Source organism: Microchirus variegatus, assembly GCF_963457635.1.
Source record: "Microchirus variegatus genome assembly, chromosome: 11".
Lineage (NCBI taxonomy): Eukaryota > Metazoa > Chordata > Actinopteri > Pleuronectiformes > Soleidae > Microchirus > Microchirus variegatus.
The window spans coordinates 28,674,230-28,693,982 of NC_139812.1; the positions used below are offsets into that span (position 1 = coordinate 28,674,230).

Below are 19,753 nucleotides of genomic sequence, written 5' to 3' on the forward strand. Positions count from 1 at the left end.
GAGGAGGAGGTGAGAAAAGAGAAGAGGTTAGGAGGATACAAGGAGAGGAAGATAACTGTTACTACACAGATAGTCAAAAATATTATAAATAAATGATATAAATGTAGAGTAAATCAAATATATAAAGTATATATATATATATATATAGAGTAGAGTCTGACCTCACTGCTCAAAGTGGTGAATTTACACAGTGAGATGATGAGATTATCAAAGACGTCACTGAAGCCATAGTGAGCTGAGATCATGGCACATTTCCTACAGAGAGAACACAGATTAACAGCTTTAATCTCAGATTATCACATGTTTTTATTCATAAAGAGTTTAAAAAAAGTCATTTACAAAGTTTAGTGAAGAAAAGGACATTAAAACCATAAGATTAATGACTCATGAATATTCATGAGCGTACCTGAAGCCAGTGACGGCCTTCTGGAGGATGTTGTCGTCCAGACTCTTGTCAAAGACGTAGCAGAGGGCGGCGATGGTTGGACCCCAGGTCATGGAGAACAGGTCGTGGTCGTAGCTTCCTGCCGGCAGGAGCAGGAAGACGCCCTCTGGTGTCGCCCCGCGGTGCAGCAGCAGACTCCAAACGTAGTTCTCCTTCACCAAACCCGTCTGCTCGTCTGGCATCACGATCTCCTCGTTCCTGAAGAGGAAAACCAAGAAGATCGTCATCTGTCAGTCTGTGACGTCATAAAGACGACCATTTTTATCATTTATCTGTTATATTGAGCTTAGAAACCGGTTTTATTCATCGATAAATGTTGCAACCCCCAAGTTAAAATGTATATACAGCTTTAGTTTCACTGTTTCTAACAGGAAACTGAAGTTTGTAAACCACTCACTCTCCCACACCAAAGCCCATAGAGAAAATCAGTGATTTTAGCTCACAGGGACACAGGAGCTGCTGGTCCTCTGCTGCCCTCGTGTGGTCACTTTGTGTCACTGAGTTAAGTCTAAATTAAATATTTTAAAAGCCGAATTCACTAAAATAAGATGTTTTAACTCAGTGATGGAGGCAGCAGTGGATCAACAACTCCTGTGAACTCCTGTGTCTCTGTGATGTTAAAATCACTGGTTTACTCTATGGACTTTGGTGTGGGAGAGTGAGTGGTTTACAAACTTCAGTTTCCTGTTGGAAAAGTACTTAATTCTTTAAAGTATGTGAGCTCTTAAATACATTAAAGTATACTAGCACTTTAATACTTTCAAGTATGCTAGATCTTAAATAAATACTTTAAAGTATGTTAGCTCTTAAATACTTTAAAGTATGCTAGCTCTTAAATAAATACTTTAAAGTATGCTAGCACGTAAATACTTTAAAGTATGCTAGCTATTAAATAAATACTTTAAAGTATGCTAGCAGGTAAATACTTTAAAGTATGCTAGCTATTAAATAAATACTTTAAAGTATGTTAGCACTTAAATACTAGTTAGCAGCATGTTAAGTGACACAAAGTGACCACACGAGGCAGCAGTAGACCAGCAGCTCCTGTGTCCCTGTGAGCTAAGATCACTGATTTTCTCTATGGGCTTTGGTGTGGGAGAGTGAGTGGTTTACAAACTTCAGTTTAACAGTGAAGATAAAGACGTGAAACATGTCCTAAAGATATCGTAGACTTGTTTTACAGATGTGTGTGTGTGAGTGTGTGTGTGTGTGTGTGTGTGTGTGTGTGTGTGTGTGTGTGTGTGTGTGTGTGTGTGTGTGTGTGTACTGACTTGATGGCGTTGTAGATGTCCTCTAACATGTCCTGGTCAAAGTCTTTGTTTCCGTTGACTCCCTTCAGGTTTTTCTTGAATTGCTGTTTTAAAGAAAAACAGAATTAAAGGACAGTGAAGTGAGTTCAAGTGTTCACCATCAACATGTCAGTCAAAACACTCACTGCTTCATTAACTCAAGAATCCAAATCAACAATTAAAAACACACACACACACTTGTTATGTGTCACTTAATACACACCGCTGGAAGCTTTAGGAAAACAAGGATTACTCCTTTAAATAAACACCAGCACTCAGTGTTGACTGACAGCATCAAGGCTGAAGAGCAACACACACACAGACAGACAGGGGGCGCAAGAGAGCCAAACACAGATGTCCTTTATAGTATGATAGCACTTTTAAATTATACAAGTGTGATAGTACTTTTTCACCATCGTACAATCAAGTATGACAGCACTTAAATAAATACTTTAAAGTATGTTAGCACTTTAAAAAAAAAACTGTTCAAAGTATGCTAGCACTTAAATACTTTAAAATTTGTTAGCTCTTAAATAAATACTTTAAAGTACATTAGCTCTTAAATGCTTCAAAGTATGCTAGCACTTTAATAAACGCTTTAAAGTATGCTAGCACTTAAATACTTATAGTATGTTAGCAATTAAAAAACACTTTAAAGTATGCTAGCACTTAAATACTTTAAAGTATGTTAGCTAAAGTACATTAGCTCTTAAACACTTTAAAGTATATTAGCTCTTAAATGCTTCAAAGTATGCTAGCACTTTAATAAACACTTTAAAGTATGCTAGCACTTAAATAAATACTTTAAAGTATGCTAGCACTTAAATAAACACTTTAAAGTATGCTAGCACTAATAAACACTTTAAAGTATGCTAGCACTTTAATAAACACTTTAAAGTATGTTAGCTAAAGTACATTAGCTCTTACACACTTTAAAGTATGCTAGCTTTTAAATACTTAAAAGTATGTTAGCAATTAAATACTTTAAAATGTGTTAGCTCTCAAATAAATACTTTAAAGTACATTAGCTCTTAAATGCTTCAAAGTATGCAAGCACTTAAATACTTTAAAGTATGCTAGCACTTAAAAAAACACTTTAAAGTATGCTAATACTTTAATAAACACTTTAAAGTATATTAGTACTTAAAAAAACACTTTCAAGTATGCTAGCACGTTTTCCTAATGTATTTTGAATAATACTAAGTATACTTTTCTTTAAACCAACATACCTTTAAGTATGCGTCTACCTATTCACTGTTCATGTTGGTGAGTTACAGGACGGTGTTTTCCTCACGTCTTCATGTTTTTATCCAGTCAAACACTTTTGAGTTATTAATAATTTGTATGAAAACTGTTGTATAAATAAAGTTTGATTGACTGACTGATTGATTGATTGATTGACAGGCAGCAGAGGACGTAGAAGACAAAGACACAAATGTGTCTCTGGTGAAGAGTCAGTGTGTCCACGAGCTGCCACTGTTTAGTCTTCGTCTGCTGTCAATCACAGACAGAAAAACAAAGGCGGCGGATGAACAGAGAGAGAGAGAGAGAGAGAGAGAGAGAGAGAGAGAGAGAGAGAGAGAGAGAGAGAGAGAGCCTTCATCATCCTCCTCCTCAACCCCCCCCCCCCCCCCCCATCACCGCCTGTTCACGATGACCCCCCCCCCCCCCTCCCTCATCAGACAGACCACCACTGGCTACAGCTGTTGGCTGTGAGCTCTCAGAGCTGCCAGGACGCACCAGAGCTAATTCTAACACTCACAGGGAATGTCATTCTATCACACACACACACACACACACAGACACACACAGAGACACAGACACACACACACAGTGGGGCCTAAAGGTCTGGGCCCCACTTTTCCCACTCCTTACAATGGACACATGGTCTGTGATGTTTTTAGTGTCCACTGTAAATGAACGGGTTTCAGTTTCAGAGGCAGATAAAGAAGAGGAAGTGGTTTCTTTAAATTAAAAAAAGGGCAGCCGATGTCACCGCCGTCTCCACGTCCACGCTCGTTCACGCAGAGCGGCCAGAATGTCCTCGCCGTCACTTCCTGTGTCAAACTCACCTCGATGGTCATGGGGATGTTCTGCTTGCGGACGTTGTGGTTGTGCTGGTCGGTGTTGAGCATGATGACGGCGTACGCCAACGCGAAGCCTGCGTCGTTGGTCATGAAGGGAGAGCCGTTCACTTTCTACACACACACACCCCCACACACACACGCACACACACACACAGAAAACAAAAGGTCATTTGAGGTTGTTTCAAAGAAATCACAGGAGAGTTTTAAACAGATCAACAGAAGAAACTCACTGAAATACGGTGTAAACGCCTCACCATAGGATAACTTTCTACAATCAGGAAACTGAAGTTTGTAAAACCACTCACTCTCCCACACCAAAGCCCATAGAGAAAATAAGTGAAGAGGAGGAGGAGGAGCAGCAATATCCATGACCCCACAAACCATTTAAACCAAACCCCATAGAGAAAATCAGTGATTTTAGCTCACAGGGACACAGGAGCTGCATGTCTGCTGCTGCCTCGTGTGGTCACTTTGTGTCACTTAAATAAATATAAATTAAGATTTTCAAAAGCCGAATCGACAAAATAAGATGTGTGAACTTAAGTGATGGAGGCAGCAGTGGATCAACAGCTCCTGTGAACTCCTGTGTGCTGTGATGTTAAAATCACTGGTTTACTCTATGGGCTTTGGTGTGGGAGAGTGAGTGGTTTACAAACTTCAGTTTCCTGTTGGAAAAGTCTGTCTAACAGTGAGATAAAGACGGGAATATGTTCTTCATATATTGTAGACTTAAACTGACATAGATATTGTGAGGTGTGTCTTTTGTTTTATGGTTAAAATCAGTTTTTTTTAGTGAACCACTCCCCCACACCAAAGCCCATAGAGAAAATCAGTGATTTTAACATCACAACACACAGGAGTTCACAGGAGTTGTTGATCCACAGTCGACCAGCAGCTCCTGTGTTCCTGCAAGCTGAAATCACTGATTTTCTCTATGGGCTTTGGTGTGGGAGAGTGAGTGGCAGTTTCCCGTTTCTAACAGTGAGATAAAGACGTGAACATAAGACACTGTGAACTATGAACGACCCCGGTTAACCCTCTCTGGACTTTCCACTCATAGTTTCCAGGTGACAGAGTCTCCTCCTTCTATTCTGAGAAGTCACCTTCCTGTTCTTGGCTGACGACAGTGGAACCCGACATGTCGCTCATTCCCAGATGCTTTTCCACTCAGCGCGGCTAACGCTAACGCTCCGAGACGCCCGCGTGTGAAAATCCTGGGCGGGCACTTTTTCCGCCACCGTAGCCTTGCTCTATATACTCATGCGGGCGTCAGAACGCCGCTGATTAATGACGATGGTGACAACATGAAAACATGGTGAGAGGAAGCCCTCCGTGTGTCTTACATGCCAGTTGTCGGTGAAGGTCTCCAGGAGTCTCTGGATGACGGGAGCTTCTCCAGGAAGCCTGAAGGCCTCCAGGTAGAGACGCAGAGCCTCGTCGATACGGAGGCCCTGGAAGGTGAATGTGCTGCGAGAGAGAGCCGACTTTAGTGTCTTTAAACACAATAATACACAATAATACACCACAGTGTTATGGTGCATCATTTGCCCCAATGTCAGAAATTCAACTTGTGCCCAATTTTAAAAAGTGACCGTACCAAATAAAAGAAAATCTGTGGCTTAGCTTGATGGACTAACATCTACTGGGTCCCACCATGCCTTTTATGTTACGTAGTAATGTTTTACTTCCTGTTTAGTGTGTTCCACTTCCTGCTGCGAGGTCACATTTCACAGAAATGTTCAGGGAGGTGCTGTGGTCTCACATATCAAGTTTTAGGTGGATACAGCAATCCCTGTTAGAGCGTCACGGAAAAGTGTGAAACGTACAGTTATCTCGTGCATCATATCTCAGCAACCAGGGGGCGCTGTTTTTGAAATTTAATATTTTCATATGGACGTCTCCGGGGCTGGACTATCATCAATCCAAGGAAGTTTGGTTCAGATCGGAACTAGGAATCCCAAAGTTATAATCGTAAATACACTTTTTTTTGTATATTATCCGTCACCAGCAGGAGGCGCTATTTTCAAACTTGACCGTTTTTTCATAGTCGTCTTCAGCAGCTACTCATCATCGAACATAGCAAGTTTGGTTCAGATCGGACCTTCCATCGCGAAGTTATAAGAGTTTCGTTGTCTGTTTTGAAAAATTTGACCAATTTCCTATTCAAGGTCCAGGAGAAATTACACTTTTGCCTGATGATGGACAAATAAAACTAGTACTAATGATGATAGAGAAATAAATGACGGTACTAAATGATGCGCAATGTCCATGTTTATATTCAACTTCAATTGATACTATAGGGCTAAATTCATTATTTTTGATGTTATTGAAGAAAAACTGATTTTTCAGCCCAGATTTAAGGCCGTCACAGAGGCTCAGTGGACCCAGTCTGTATTTCATGAAATCTCTCATGGAAGTTTACTTTGGCAAGTGTAAAAAAAAAACAATAGGAGGTACAAATTGATTTTCAAAACTCTTTCAAACAGTTGGGCAAATGAGTGTGTGTGTGAATCTCTGCTTACTTGACAAAGCTGTCCAGAAGCTCCATGTTCTTGCGATCGCTGACAAATTCCCCGATCATCTTCTTGTCCAGACGGGGATTTTCCCGGAGCCACTGCGCCACCTGGTTGTTGTCCATGGGAGTGGTGAGGAGGCCTTTCTCCTGCAGGAACTGGATCCCCTTCTTTGGCTTGAGGTTGAACTGCTCGGTGCCTGTGATCAGCAGCTGCACCAATGACAACAACGACAACAACCATCAACCGACACGACAACGTGGTTCAAGAAAGAGCTCCAGAAAGATTAAAGACAGATTATATGCTGCAAAGATTCATTTAGTCCATAAAACGTCGGGAAATCTCAAAATAAAGACGCTCTGTTTTACGTGTTTTGACACTCACCTTCTTCTTTGTCCTGATGTCCAGTAACTCCTGAGAATTTGGCAAAAGGGACGAGAAACGATGAGGCTTCTTCGAGGGTTTCTTCTCAGCTGTGGAAAAGAATTAGAATTCAGGTTTAAATCTCAGATTTTTTTAACGTTTACATGTTTCTGACTAGGTTTTAATCTCAAGAAATGATTCCAGGGGAATCAGATAAGGAAATATAATGATTATTATCTGCATCATATTGGGCGACTAAGAATAAAGCGATTTCCTGGAGGTCAGAGAAGCTGTCAATCATCTGTGGGTTTACTGATTAAACCTTTATGTTATTAAATCACAGAAATAAGTTCTTTAAATATGTTGGTTCAAATAATCTGGGCTTTAAAAATATTCCTGGGATTTAATACATTTAATGTTAGTGAAATGTCACGTGATATTTAGTGCTGGGCACGTTAGCACGCTAACGGCGCCGGAAAAAGACGTGCATGACGTCATGTTAACGTGTCGCGGCACCGGAGTCCGGGCACCAATTACCAGTTAGCTCCGTTAGCTCCTTTAGCGCCGTTAGCGCGCCTACAGTGGAACTGGAGCAGTCTGTTTTATTAAAAGAAAAGAGCAGCGCTACAAATAACCAGCATACCTGTGTACTGCGCATGTTAAAGTTTAGCGTTACTTTAGAGACTCATTTAAACAACGGTGCTAAAGGAGCTAACGTAGGTAACGGAGCTAACTGGTAAACGGTGCCTGGACTCTGGTGCTGAGGCGTGAAAAACTGTGGTACTTTAGAGACTCGTTTTAACGTAAACGTGACGGCACACGCGTCTTTTTCCCGTCAGTCGTCATGGAAACACATTGTGCGTTAGCGCTACGTTAACGACTGTAGGCGCGTTAACTGTGCTAAAGGAGCTAACGCAGCTAAGGGTGCTAACGCAGCTAATGTAGGTAACAAAGCTAACTGGTAAACGGTGCCTGGACTCTGGTGCTGAGGCGTGAAAAACTGCGTTACTTTAGAGACTCATTTTAACGTAAATATGTCGTCATGCGACGTCTTTTTCTGGTCAGTCGCCATGGAAACACGTCGATACGTTAACGACTGTAGGCGCGCTAACGGTGCTAAAGGAGCAAACGCAGCACTAAAGATCAACAGATTGCGACTCTCACCAGCGTCGTTGTCTTGATCCTGTCGGCCCAGCTTCATCTTCTCGGCCATCAGGTGTCCGCTGGTCGGCGGACAAAGCGGTTCGTTGTTCGTTTGTGGAAGCGTAAAACCGTTGGTGTTGGTCAGTCGAGTCACATCTGAGAGGAGAGAGAAGAACGGCGAGTCATTATCGTAGCTTCAGAGTCTGGTTTCTGAGTCAGGTGTGAGTGTTTACCAGCCGCGTTGTCCTTGTTGGGAGCTTCTCCCTCCGTCTGCAGAGCCTCCACAGTCTGCTCCTGTTGTCCAGTGCTGTTGAGAACCTTAGCCTGACAGTTAGCTTCAGTGCTGTCGATGACCGTGAGCAGAGCCTCCAGAGACAGTAGGTGTGTGGTGTACAGCTGCCCCGACACCGGGAACGCGTTCTGAAGCAAACGCAAACATTTACAAAGACTTAATGGAGGTTTTTGTACATTTGTTGATGATGATTTGGTGACAAACTGAGCTGCTTGGAGACCTTGGAGAGAAGCTTGGTGAGGTCTTCAAAGAGGTTGGAGCAGTAGAAGTCACAGTCGTAGTTGATGTAGAGCTCCGTGACAAAGCTGGGGATCCTCCAGAGCTGGACCAGAGCCTCCAGAGCCATCTCCTTCATCTCGTAGGGCATCTTCACGTTCTCGGACGTGATGATGTCCATCAGCTTCTTCAGGTACATCTGCACACAAACGCTCTCAGGTGTTAAAAGTGTCTGGATTTTATTCAGGAATAATCTTGAAATGAAGATTATCTGATGGAGGACGAGTTTACCTCCAGCTGGAACTTCAGATGAACTCTCATGCTTTCAAAGAGCAGGAAGCAAACTCGTATGGAGGACGTGTAGAGGTTCATACGCTCCACGCTCAGCAACTACAACAAACGACACCACAAACATTAGACGCTGCTGTTCTGTTCTATGCAGATCATTCACTCCTTTTACTAACCCGAAAGATTAAAGACAGATGATTTACTACGATTCGTTTAGACCCCAATCTGGAAATAAAGACGTTCTTTCACGTTTTGTTTTACTCGAGCTGCAACTAACGATTATTTTCGTAATCGATTAATCTGTCGATCATTTTCTCGATTAATCGATGAATCGCTTGGTCCATAAAATGTCAGAAAATGTTAAAAAACATTGATCGGTGTTTGTCAAAGCTGGAAATTATGATGTTCTCGAACGTCTTTGTTTTGTCCACAAACCAAAATGATTCAGTTTTAATGATTTCTTTGTTTATGTGGAGCAAAAAAACCAAGAAAATATTCATATTTAAGAAGCTAAAAACAATCAGATAACTTGTTTTACTGATGAAAAAAGCTTCAAACCGATTATCGATTATCAAAATAGTTGGCGATTAATTAAGTAATCGATTAATAATCGATTCATCGATTAATCGTTTCATCTCTTTATTAAATTAAAACTAAAATATTCACATTAAGAAGCTGAAAAACACTCAAACCAATCGAATGGATTGTGAAAATAGTTGATTAATAATGAATCATGAATCACTGCAGTGACAGAAACCAGGCTTTAATCATTCTACAGTGAATCCTCTGCATAGAAGAGAACAATCAGGATCATGAAAACCTGTTTTAATGATCAAAAATAACCCTCAAACACACGATTAACGGTCGCAGCTACGACTTCCTCGCTCCCAAATTGTGAAAGCGTCTTATTTTTGACAAAACGGATCCAAAAAAACAACCCAAAACCATCTTCTCGGAGCATCTCTTCGGCTGAGTTTTACCTGGAACAGGTGTCTGCACAGCTCGTCTTTGACCAGACCGAGCAGCGACTGGTAGTTAGCGATGTGCGCCGCCTCCAGCGCCACGGTCAGCAACTGCAGGCCCATGTGCATCATGGCGTCCGTGTTGTGGCGGTCGTGCGGGTTCGTCAGCGAGATCAGGAAGCGGAAGAGTTCCCTCAGACAAGGGAGGCCGTACGGGATGAGGGACGCTCCTACAGGTGGCCACAAGGGGGAGATTAGCGTTAACGGTTTACTCGTGTGGAACCTGAACCTGAACCTGAGTCATGGTTTATTACGTTCATACCGTCTCTCTGTGTGGACTGAGTGAAGCGGACTCCTCTGGGATTGACGTAGTCCATGTCGTGGACAGAAGACGTGTCCGACTGCTCTGTGACAGAGTCTTTGTCCTCCAGGACCTCAGGGATGGACTCCACCGAGACAGACTGTGCAGGTCCCATGTGTCTGCCCTCACACTGGACACCAAAGACACGCACAAACAATAAATCACATGTCATGAAAAATGTAAAAAGAACGCTCGCTCAGTCTGTGGACGTCGTAGATTCAGCGTGACCTTCTCGACATGGTCTTAAAGTCACGTCTTCAGGAGGATTTAAAATATTAGGGTTAGGGTTAACCCTAACTACTTACTTAAAAAGTAAATGAACTAGCAAAGCTTTTATTGTGAAAACAGACCCGGCTCGATGAAACAGCCTTGAACCAGCCTGTAACAGTCTGAACCAGCCGTATACCAGCTTGGACCAGTCTGAACCAGCCTTGAACAAGTCTGAACCAGTCTGAACAAGTCTGAACCAGTCTTGAACAAGTCGGAACCAGCTTGGATCAGCCTGAACCAACCTGAACCAGTCTGAAACATTCTTGAACAAGTCTGAACCAGTCTTGAACCAGTCTTGAACCAGTCTTGAACCAGCTTGGATCAGCCTGAACCAACCTGAACCAACCTGAACCAGCCTTGAACCAGTCTTGGACAAGTCTGAACCAGCTTGGATCAGCCTGAACCAGTCTGAACCAGTCTGAACCAGTCTTGAACCAGCTTGGATCAGCCTGAACCTATCTGTACCAGTCTGAACCAGCCTTGAACCTTATCTAAACCAGTCTGAACCAGCCTTGAACCAGCCTTGAACCAGTCTGAACCAGTCTTGAACAAGTCTGAACCAGCTTGGATCAGCCTGAACCAGTCTGGAACAGTTACATTTTTTTTTAACAGAAAGCTGCTAAAGTGGCGCAGAGGTCTTACTTCAAAAGTAAACAAACTAGCGATGCTTTTATTGTGAAAACGCACCTCAGACAGGAAGTGTCACCGTGTCTGTGATTCAGGAGAATCAAACCGTGTATTACCTGTGGATCTGGAGAGGCGTTCTCCGCGTTGGGGAGTGAGTTAGCGTTAGCGTTAGCCGCCGCGCTCACAGACGAGCTGCTCTGTTCCAGGTCGGACAGGTCTTCTCTGGACGTGGCCTTGGAGCCCGTGTCCAGGCCACTGTCTGTGGTCGTGGGGCTGGAGATGGACGAGGCTGCGCTGTCCGAGGCCGGTAAACCGGAGGTGGACAGACCCGGCTCGATGAATGGGACGCCACCTGCAGGAGAGACGAGGAGTTTCCCCATTTAGTCACACTCATAAAAGTAAAAGATGTGGCAGCAGGTGACAACCTTCAAAAAGATGAAAACAGTGTGTTAACCAGTCTGAACCAGCTTGGACCAGTCTGAACCAGCATTAAAGAGTGAGGCAGTTTGAACCAGTCTGAACCAGCCTTGAACCAGCTTGGACCAGTCTGTAGAAGCTTGGACCAGTCTGAAGCAGTCTGTACCAGCCTGGCCTAGCTTTGAACAAGTCTAATCTAACCTGAACCAGCCTTGAACCAGTCTGTAACAGTCTGAACCCACTTGGACTAGCCAGATACAGCCTTATACCGGCTTGGACCACTCTGACCTAGCTTTGAACAAGACTAATCTAACCTGAACCAGCCTTGAACCAGTCTGAAATGGTCTGAATCAGTCTGAACCAATCTGAACCAGCCTTTAACCAGTCTGTAGAAGCTTGGACCAGTCTGAACCAGTCTGAACCAGCCTTGAACCAGCCCTGAACCAGCCTTGAACCAGCTTGGACCACTCTGACCTAGCTTTGAACAAGTCTAATCTAACCTGAACCAGCCTAATACCAGGCTTGACAAGCCTGAACCAGAATGAACCGGTCTTGAACAGTTACATTTTCTTACAGAGAGCTGCTAAAGTCAAGTTTTTCCACACCTGAAAGGTTGTTGTTGCTCAGAGTACTGGTCTGGTTCTGGTCCATGGGTCCAGAGGGACTCCGGGCCGTGTGTCGCGGAGGCCTCGGCGAGCGTTTCTGCTTCTTCCATTTGGACGACTCGCTCATTCCACCAGCGCGCATCTTCAGCTGCAGGAAACAGAGCAGAACGCTGAGAGGTGCATTGTGGGTAGTGTAGGAGTCTGGTTTGAAGTGTGTTTATCACAATGATCCTGATACTTATGGTGAAAGAAGCTGTTTTAAAAATACAGTTCAGGTTTTTCAGACGAGTTAACGATAGCTTAAGAACTTGATGTGTTTAACGCAATGTTAGACAGACGCTTCCAACAGGAAACTGAACATATATGTGTATAATATTATAATGTTTATATCCGTATGATCCAGAAAACCAAAGTTGAACAGTGACACAGATGTGAGGTGAGAGCACACAGAAGCAGAGCCTGAGTCGTCGTCGTGAGCTCGTGTTTGTCTGAAAAACGCTCGAGAATCGTCTACATTTACAGACTCATGGAGGTCATGGAGGTCAGGAGGTCAGGAGGTCATGGAGGTCATGGAGGTCATGGAGGTCAGGAGGTCATGGAGGTCAGGAGGTCATGGAGGTCATGGAGGTCAGGAGGTCATGGAGGTCATGGAGGTCATGGAGGTCAGGAGGTCATGGAGGTCATGGAGGTCATGGAGGTCATGGAGGCCAGTAGGTCAGGGAGGTCAGTAGGTCAGGAGGTCATGGAGGTCAGTAGGTCATGGAGGTCAGTAGGTCAGGGAGGTCATGAAGGTCAGTAGGTAGGGTAGGTAGGGAGGTCAGGGAGGTCAGGAGGTCAGTAGGTCAGTAGGTTAGGGAGAGGAGAGATCGTCCAGCATCGTCATTCTTACCTGAACTCGTTTGTTTTTCCACAAGATATTGTAAGCCTCAGAAGAGAAGGGGGAGCAGGCAGGTGCCCGTGATTAGTGAGCAGTAAACACACACACACACACACACACACACACACACACACACACACACACACACACACACACACACACACGTACACACGAGAGCTGCACACGTGCACATGCGCTATTTCATCATGCTAATGCTAATTCAATCCAACAAAAACGTGCTACTTCTCACTTCCACGGCTCATCGTTCAACATTCACTGCGTTTCTTTGCTTTACACTGTAGTTCTACCATTCACTCACCCATTCACACCCATTCACACCCATTCACTCACTCATTCACACCCATTCACTCACTCATTCACACCCATTCACTCACACATCAACATGTAGAGCTGGGAATCGAACCCTCAACCTTGGAGTTGAAGGCTGTTTAGACGCCATTTTCAAAAGGACTTTCAAGGGCCTTGAAAAGTTGTTTAACTTCAAGGACCGGTGAGAACCCTGCATTACACTGTCATGTGACACACACACACACGCACACACACACACACACTAGCTTCATGCTGTCATGACTAAAGAATGGGCAGTCGAGCTAACGAGCTAACGAGCAGGCAGTGAGTGGATGAACACATGAATCTTTTCCATGATACAGCTCAAGATCCACTCGACATGGTTTACTATTGTTTTACATTACTTTAGTAAATCCCTTTGGGATTATCAATATTAAAAAATATAAATAAATAAATAACTTTAATCTACAGTTGGACATCGTGCTCATGAGTCTACAGTGAGATTTGGAATTATAAGTAGATTTTGGGATTATAAATGGATTTTTCAGTCTTTAACTTTAATCTACAGTTGGACAGAGTTGGCTTTGATTCTTATGTCTCTTCAGTGATGACGCTCACATTTTCAGCTGAAGCTAAAGAAAGAACCATGTTCCAGGTTCTGTCAGTAAAGTGGAGCTGGAACTGTGTGAAGGAAAAGAGACTAAATACTCCATGCAACAACAAAAAACTAAAAATACTGCTGAAAAAGTCAAGATTCAGGCCTCAAACAACTATGACACAACAGTCTAACAGTTTTCTGACTCAGTGAGGACATTAACTAACTCACTAACTAACTAACTCACTAACTAATGACAAACCAAGCAGAGAGAAGAAGAGATGTGGACGATGATCAAACATCACGTCAGTGCTGTTACCTTCTTCATGTTGGCACCAACAAAACTCTTGGCCTCTTCTTTAAACTGTGGAATTCTGCAAGAAAAACAGTGAAGAATAAAGAATATAGAGTTATTATTGAGAGAAAATAAACATTCAGCAGAGAGTGAAGGCCTTATTTTTATTACATAACCACTATGTTTTTGAATAAAGGTCCAAACGTGACTTCACTGAATGTGAAGATTTTCTACTTTCCTGACTTTTTTCAGTCATTGATTAAATCATCGAGGGTCAAAGGTTAAACAACCTCAACCACAAATTAACTGTGTGTGTGTGTGTGAGAGAGTGACATCTCATTTTAAAGAAAAGCTTTAGAGTCCACACACACACACACACACACACACACACACACACACACACACACACACACACACACACACACTGACTCAGTGTTAATAGAGTGTTGTCTTGTGAGTGTGATTATGGGATGATCTGTGGGTCCAACAGATTAACAGGCCGAGTACTTTCAGCAGCCAATCTGAGACTCGTTATGAGGAGCTGCTCCTCATTATTCTCTGAGGAGGAGGAGGAGGAGGAGGAGGAGGAGGAGGTCCAGACCCATTCACAGGGTCAGCTCAGTGTGTGTGTGTGTTCAAATCTATCTTTATGAGGACATTTTGTCCAGTCCTCACAATCTAAAAGGTCTGTTTGAGGGTCAAGACCTGGTTTAAGGGGTTTAAAGACCACATATCTATAGATCTATCTATCTATATATATATATATATATATATACGTATATATATATATACACGTGTATAGATATATCTATACGTGTATAGATATATCTATACTGAAAATTGTACCTTCAAATGTCCACGTTTTACCCTGAGCTACAACTGGAGCAGGAGTTAAAGGGCAAGCTTTTATTTTAGTGGACGTTGTAAGTGATGCTCGGTCAGGGTGAGTTTAAAGGTTCAGGGTAAAGGTCAGTGAGTGTGTGTGTGTGTGTGTGTGTGTGTGTGTGTGTGTGTGTGTGTGTGTGAGTAAAAACAAAACATTTGTGTTTCCTCTTCATGCCTCTGTTTATGACTTTTCTATTTCTACACCTGCAGCAGTAAAAGCTAAAGTCAGGTGATAACAAGGTGTCACACGAGAGTAAATTAAAGACAGGAGGAGAATGTGTGTGTGTGTGTGTGTGGGGGGGGGGGGCGCTGCAGAATAGTGATCCAGGTGATAAAAACAGCTGATAAATCTCTTTATTAAGTCAAAAATATTCAATAGATCACTATTTGGCAGTCAGTATTTTGGAACAACACATTATTCGGAAAGTCTGTCTTTAGGTCGATACAGAATAGTTCATTATTTGGCAGCCCATCGGTTGGTGGATAGATAGAATAGGTAGGCAGTCAGTAGATATACAGAATAGTTCATTATTTGGCAGTCAGTGTGATGGTAGATATACAGAATAGCTCATTATTTGGCAGTCAGTGTGATGGTAGATATATAGAATAGCTCATTATTTTGCAGTCAGTGTGATGGTATATATACAGAATAGCTCATTATTTGGCAGTCAGTGTGATGGTATATATACAGAATAGCTCATTATTTGGCAGTCAGTGTGAAGGTAGATATACAGAACAGCTCATTATTTGGCAGTCAGTGTGATGGTAGATATACAGAATAGCTCATTATTTGGCAGTCAGTGTGATGGTAGATATACAGAATAGCTCATTATTTGGCAGTCAGTGTGATGGTAGGTATACAGAATAGTTCATTATTTGGCAGTCAGTGTGACGGTAGATATACAGAATAGCTCATTATTTGGCAGTCAGTGTGACGGTAGATATACAGAATTGCTCATTATTTGGCAGTCAGTGTGACGGTAGATATATAGAATAGCTCATTTTTCTGATGTTTAGATCAATTATAAACACTCATATATATATAACGCTGGTTTGTTAAACACCAGTGAATTTCTGATCATTACATGAACGCGTCATGAAATCACATCTGAAAAAAGAAATTGCCAAGTCGGCAACGAGACTGTACAATAAATAAATAAATAAATAAATAAATAAATAAAAGCTCAGAAGCTGCGTCTGATTTAACCTGCGAATGAACGCTGACTGTTTCTGTTTTCACTGCAGACAAAAGCCAATTATCTTGATTTATTTATTGTTTGAATTCATTGTTTTATTGACTTATTGAGTGGGTGTGTGTGTGTGTGTGTGTGTGTGTGTGTGAGGGGTGAATCACAGTCACTTTATATTGAGCTGTGTTTGTTCTCCTTCATATTCAGATGAGCAGACCAGCTTCTCTTGTAGCTTATTTCCCTGATTGCTTATGTTTGAGTTCTGATGTGTGTGTGTGTGTGTGTGTGTGAGTGTGTGTGCGTGCTTCTTAGTATTTATGGGCCTTTGCTGATGAAGCAGTGAGCAGCTTCATCTATATGCAGATGATACGGTGAGCAGCTCTCCTGCCTCATCCCTTTGTCTGTGACTGAATGTGACTGGCACTCTGATGTGTGTGTGTGTGTGTGTGTGTGTGTGTGTGTGTGTGTGTGTGTGTGTGTGTGTGTGTGTGTGTGTGTGTGTGTGTGTGTCGGGGCTCCTATGCTAAATGCCAAAGGAGAAATCATGTTATGACATTAGTGAATGTGTGGTCCATTGACCTTAATGTACGCAGCAAAATGAAATTCATGAGCTTTGAGGAGAATAATGAGACCTGAGAGACAAATATATGCAGGAAACCTCCAATTTATGATTGAGAGGAGGAGGAGGAGGAGGAGGAGGAGGAGGAGGAGGAGGAGCAGCAGTAATATCCATGACCCCAAAAACCATTTAAACCAAACCTCATAGAGAAAATCAGGGATTTTAGCTCACAGGGACACAGGAGCTGCTGGTCTACTGCTGCCTCGTGTGGTCACTTTGTGTCACTTAAATAAATATAAATTAAAATTTTCAAAAGACGAATTCACAAAAACAACTCATGTGAACTTAGTGATGGAGGCAGCAGTGGATCAACAACTCCTGTCAACTCCTGTGTCTCTGTGATGTTAAAATCACTGATTTTCTCTATGGGCTTTGGTGTGGGAGAGTGAGTGGTTTAACAAACTTCAGTTTCCTGTTGTTAAAGTCTGTCTAACAGTGAAATAAAGACATGAACATGTTCTTAAGATGTCGTAGACTTAAACTGACGTGGATTTTATGAAGTAAGTCTTTTGTTTTGAGGCTAAAATCTGTTTTTATTCACTCAAAAGAACCCACACCAAACCTCATAGAGAAAATCAGTGATTTTAGCTCACAGGGACACAGAAGATACTGCTCTACTGCTGCCTCGTGTGGTCACTTTGTGTCACTGAGGTCAATCTGAGCAAAGGATTTTCCAAGCCGAATTTTACAAAATCAGACATCTTTTCTCTATGGGCTTTGGTGTGGGAGAGTGAGTGGTTTATAAAGGCACTAACAGTCCAGTATAACGTTGACTCCTCACTCACCTGGAGAAGAGCAGCTGCACCATGTCAACCAGTGTATGTTCAGCTGATTTCCTGAGGAGTTCTGCAAACACAAGAGAAACAGAAACATGACGCTACAGGAGGAGGAGGAGCTTATTCACTGCAGAGAAACACACACACACACACACACACACACACACATTCTTGTACTTGCTGCATACTGAGGACTGGGTTGCTGACAAAGTGAGGACCAGCATTTCCACTTTATAAATCAACACAATTACAAATATCTACTTCATGAATGACATCTATAAAGAACTACTGGTTGCAGTACCATAAAATGTCTGCAGGTGGAGCCCCAGAGCAGAAAGGGCTGGAAAACTTTTTCGATTTTTTTTAATTTCGGTCCAAAATTTGACAAAAATATCATCCTATACTATGTCGTCAAAAATTGGAAAAAATCTTTGACAAAAAATGTTTGGTCCAAAATGTGACAAAAAAATGTTGGTCCAAAATTTGAAAAAAAAAATGTTGGTCCAAAATTTGAAAAAAAAAATTGGTCCAAAATTTGACAAAAACGTCATACTATACTATGTCGTCCAAAATTTGAAAAAATCTTGACAAAAAAATTTTGGTCCACAATTTGACAAAACATATTTTGGTCCACAATTTGAAAAAAAAAATGTTGGTCCAAAATTGAAAAGAAAAAATTGGTCCAAAATTTGAAAATATCTTTGACAAAAAAATGTTGGTCCGAAATTTGAAAAAATCTTTGACAAAAAATTTTTGGTCCAAAATCTGACAAAAAAATGTTTGGTCCACAATTTGAAAAAAAAAATTGGTCCAAAATTTGAAAAAATCTTTGACAAAAAAATGTTGGTCCAAAATTTGAAAAAAAAAAATTTGGTCCAAAATTTGAAAAAAAAAATTGGTCCAAAATTTGACAGAAACGTCATACTATGTCGTCCAAAATGTGTTATTTTTTGTTAAAACAAATGAAAACAAAGTGAGGACCGGCCAAAATGTCCTCACTACGTAAAATTGACCTCACTTTGTTGGTGAAAAACCCTCACTGGTCCTCAGTATGCTGCAAGTACAAGAACACACACACACACACACACACACACACACACACACACACACACACACACACACAGATTTATTAAAGACTCACCACTGAGACGCATCTCAAAGCAGATCCTGAAGCAGGACTGCATGATCTCACACACTGACTCGTTGGTCAGGTGAGCTCCTACTGGAGTTAACAGCAGAGTCCTCAGCACCTGAGAACACACACAGTAAAAACAGGTTCATATCAGGCTCTAACCATGAACATCAATGATCTTTTCCCCCCGACGCTCTCGTACCTGCAGTATTTTCATCAGCACCACTTCATCACTGGCCGGGTCTGTTCCCACGAATCGAGCGTGAGTGACGGCGTCCGCCATGTTCTCGATGGCCTCGGCCGCCGCTTCATGGTTAGAATCTGTGAACAGACGACAAACACAAACACACGTTTGATTTTTCAGCTTCTTAAATGTGAATATTTTCACGTTTCTGTCATTTTTCAGTTTCTTCAATGTGAATATTTTCATGTTTCTGTCATTTTTCAGCTTCTTCAATGTGAATATTTTCGCGTTTCTGTCATTTTTCAGCTACTTAAATGTGAATATTTTCATGTTTCTGTCATTTTTCAGCTTCTTAAATGTGAATATTTTCATGTTTCTGTCATTTTTCAGCTTCTTAAATGTGAATATTTTCATGTTTCTGTCATTTTTCAGCTTCTTAAATGTGAATATTTTCATATTTCTGTCATTTTTCAGCTTCTTAAATGTGAATATTTTCACGTTTCTGTCATTTTTCAGCTTCTTAAATGTGAATATTTTCACATTTCTGTCATTTTTCAGCTTCTTAAATGTGAATATTCTCACATTTCTCTCATTTTTCAGCTTCTAAAATGTGAATATTTTCACGTTTCTGTCATTTTTCAGCTTCTTAAATGTGAATATTTTCGCGTTTCTGTCATTTTTCAGCTACTTAAATGTGAATATTTTCACGTTTCTGTCATTTTTCAGCTTCTTAAATGTGAATATGTTCTATATTCTGATCTAAAGTTCATATCCTGGCTTGTACAGAGTGTTAGTGAACTCGCTGAGCCTCTCTTTAAAGACCTAGCGTAGTCTTTTGTTGAAGCAGACCAGGACAAAGTGGCTGTCAGAGCAACAGGAGCCTCTGTTTTTGAAACCTGAGCGGCTGCTGAGCTCTCGGCCTGGAGCCAGCCTGTTTTACTTTCCCATCACCCCCCCAGGAGTGGTAATCCATTAACTAATAAGCAGAGAGAGCGGGGGGAAGAGAAAGAGAA

The 19,753-nt window shown here is 41.8% G+C and overlaps 2 protein-coding genes across 3 annotated transcripts in view; one reads left to right on the forward strand and one right to left on the reverse strand.

Moving 5' to 3' along the window:
• LOC310933747 (high-affinity choline transporter 1-like) overlaps window positions 1–19,753 on the forward strand; it is a 180,968-nt gene that overhangs the window by 23,156 nt on the left and 138,059 nt on the right. The gene's annotated exons all lie outside the window — the stretch shown is intronic.
• gbf1 (golgi brefeldin A resistant guanine nucleotide exchange factor 1) overlaps window positions 1–19,753 on the reverse strand; it is a 69,204-nt gene that overhangs the window by 13,142 nt on the left and 36,309 nt on the right. For both annotated transcript variants that reach the window (XM_083897296.1, XM_083897295.1), the window contains exons 5-23: window positions 18,759–18,877; window positions 18,566–18,674; window positions 17,434–17,494; window positions 13,979–14,033; window positions 11,879–12,026; window positions 10,973–11,208; window positions 9,921–10,089; window positions 9,617–9,828; window positions 8,640–8,738; window positions 8,353–8,547; window positions 8,074–8,260; window positions 7,862–7,996; window positions 6,719–6,807; window positions 6,344–6,546; window positions 5,165–5,288; window positions 3,807–3,932; window positions 1,717–1,799; window positions 407–643; window positions 162–255 (exon numbers count right to left, since the gene is read on the reverse strand). In XM_083897296.1, the coding sequence (XP_083753422.1) occupies window positions 162–255; window positions 407–643; window positions 1,717–1,799; window positions 3,807–3,932; window positions 5,165–5,288; window positions 6,344–6,546; window positions 6,719–6,807; window positions 7,862–7,996; window positions 8,074–8,260; window positions 8,353–8,547; window positions 8,640–8,738; window positions 9,617–9,828; window positions 9,921–10,089; window positions 10,973–11,208; window positions 11,879–12,026; window positions 13,979–14,033; window positions 17,434–17,494; window positions 18,566–18,674; window positions 18,759–18,877 (2,681 nt within the window). The remainder of the gene's footprint in view (window positions 1–161; window positions 256–406; window positions 644–1,716; window positions 1,800–3,806; window positions 3,933–5,164; window positions 5,289–6,343; window positions 6,547–6,718; window positions 6,808–7,861; window positions 7,997–8,073; window positions 8,261–8,352; window positions 8,548–8,639; window positions 8,739–9,616; window positions 9,829–9,920; window positions 10,090–10,972; window positions 11,209–11,878; window positions 12,027–13,978; window positions 14,034–17,433; window positions 17,495–18,565; window positions 18,675–18,758; window positions 18,878–19,753) is intronic.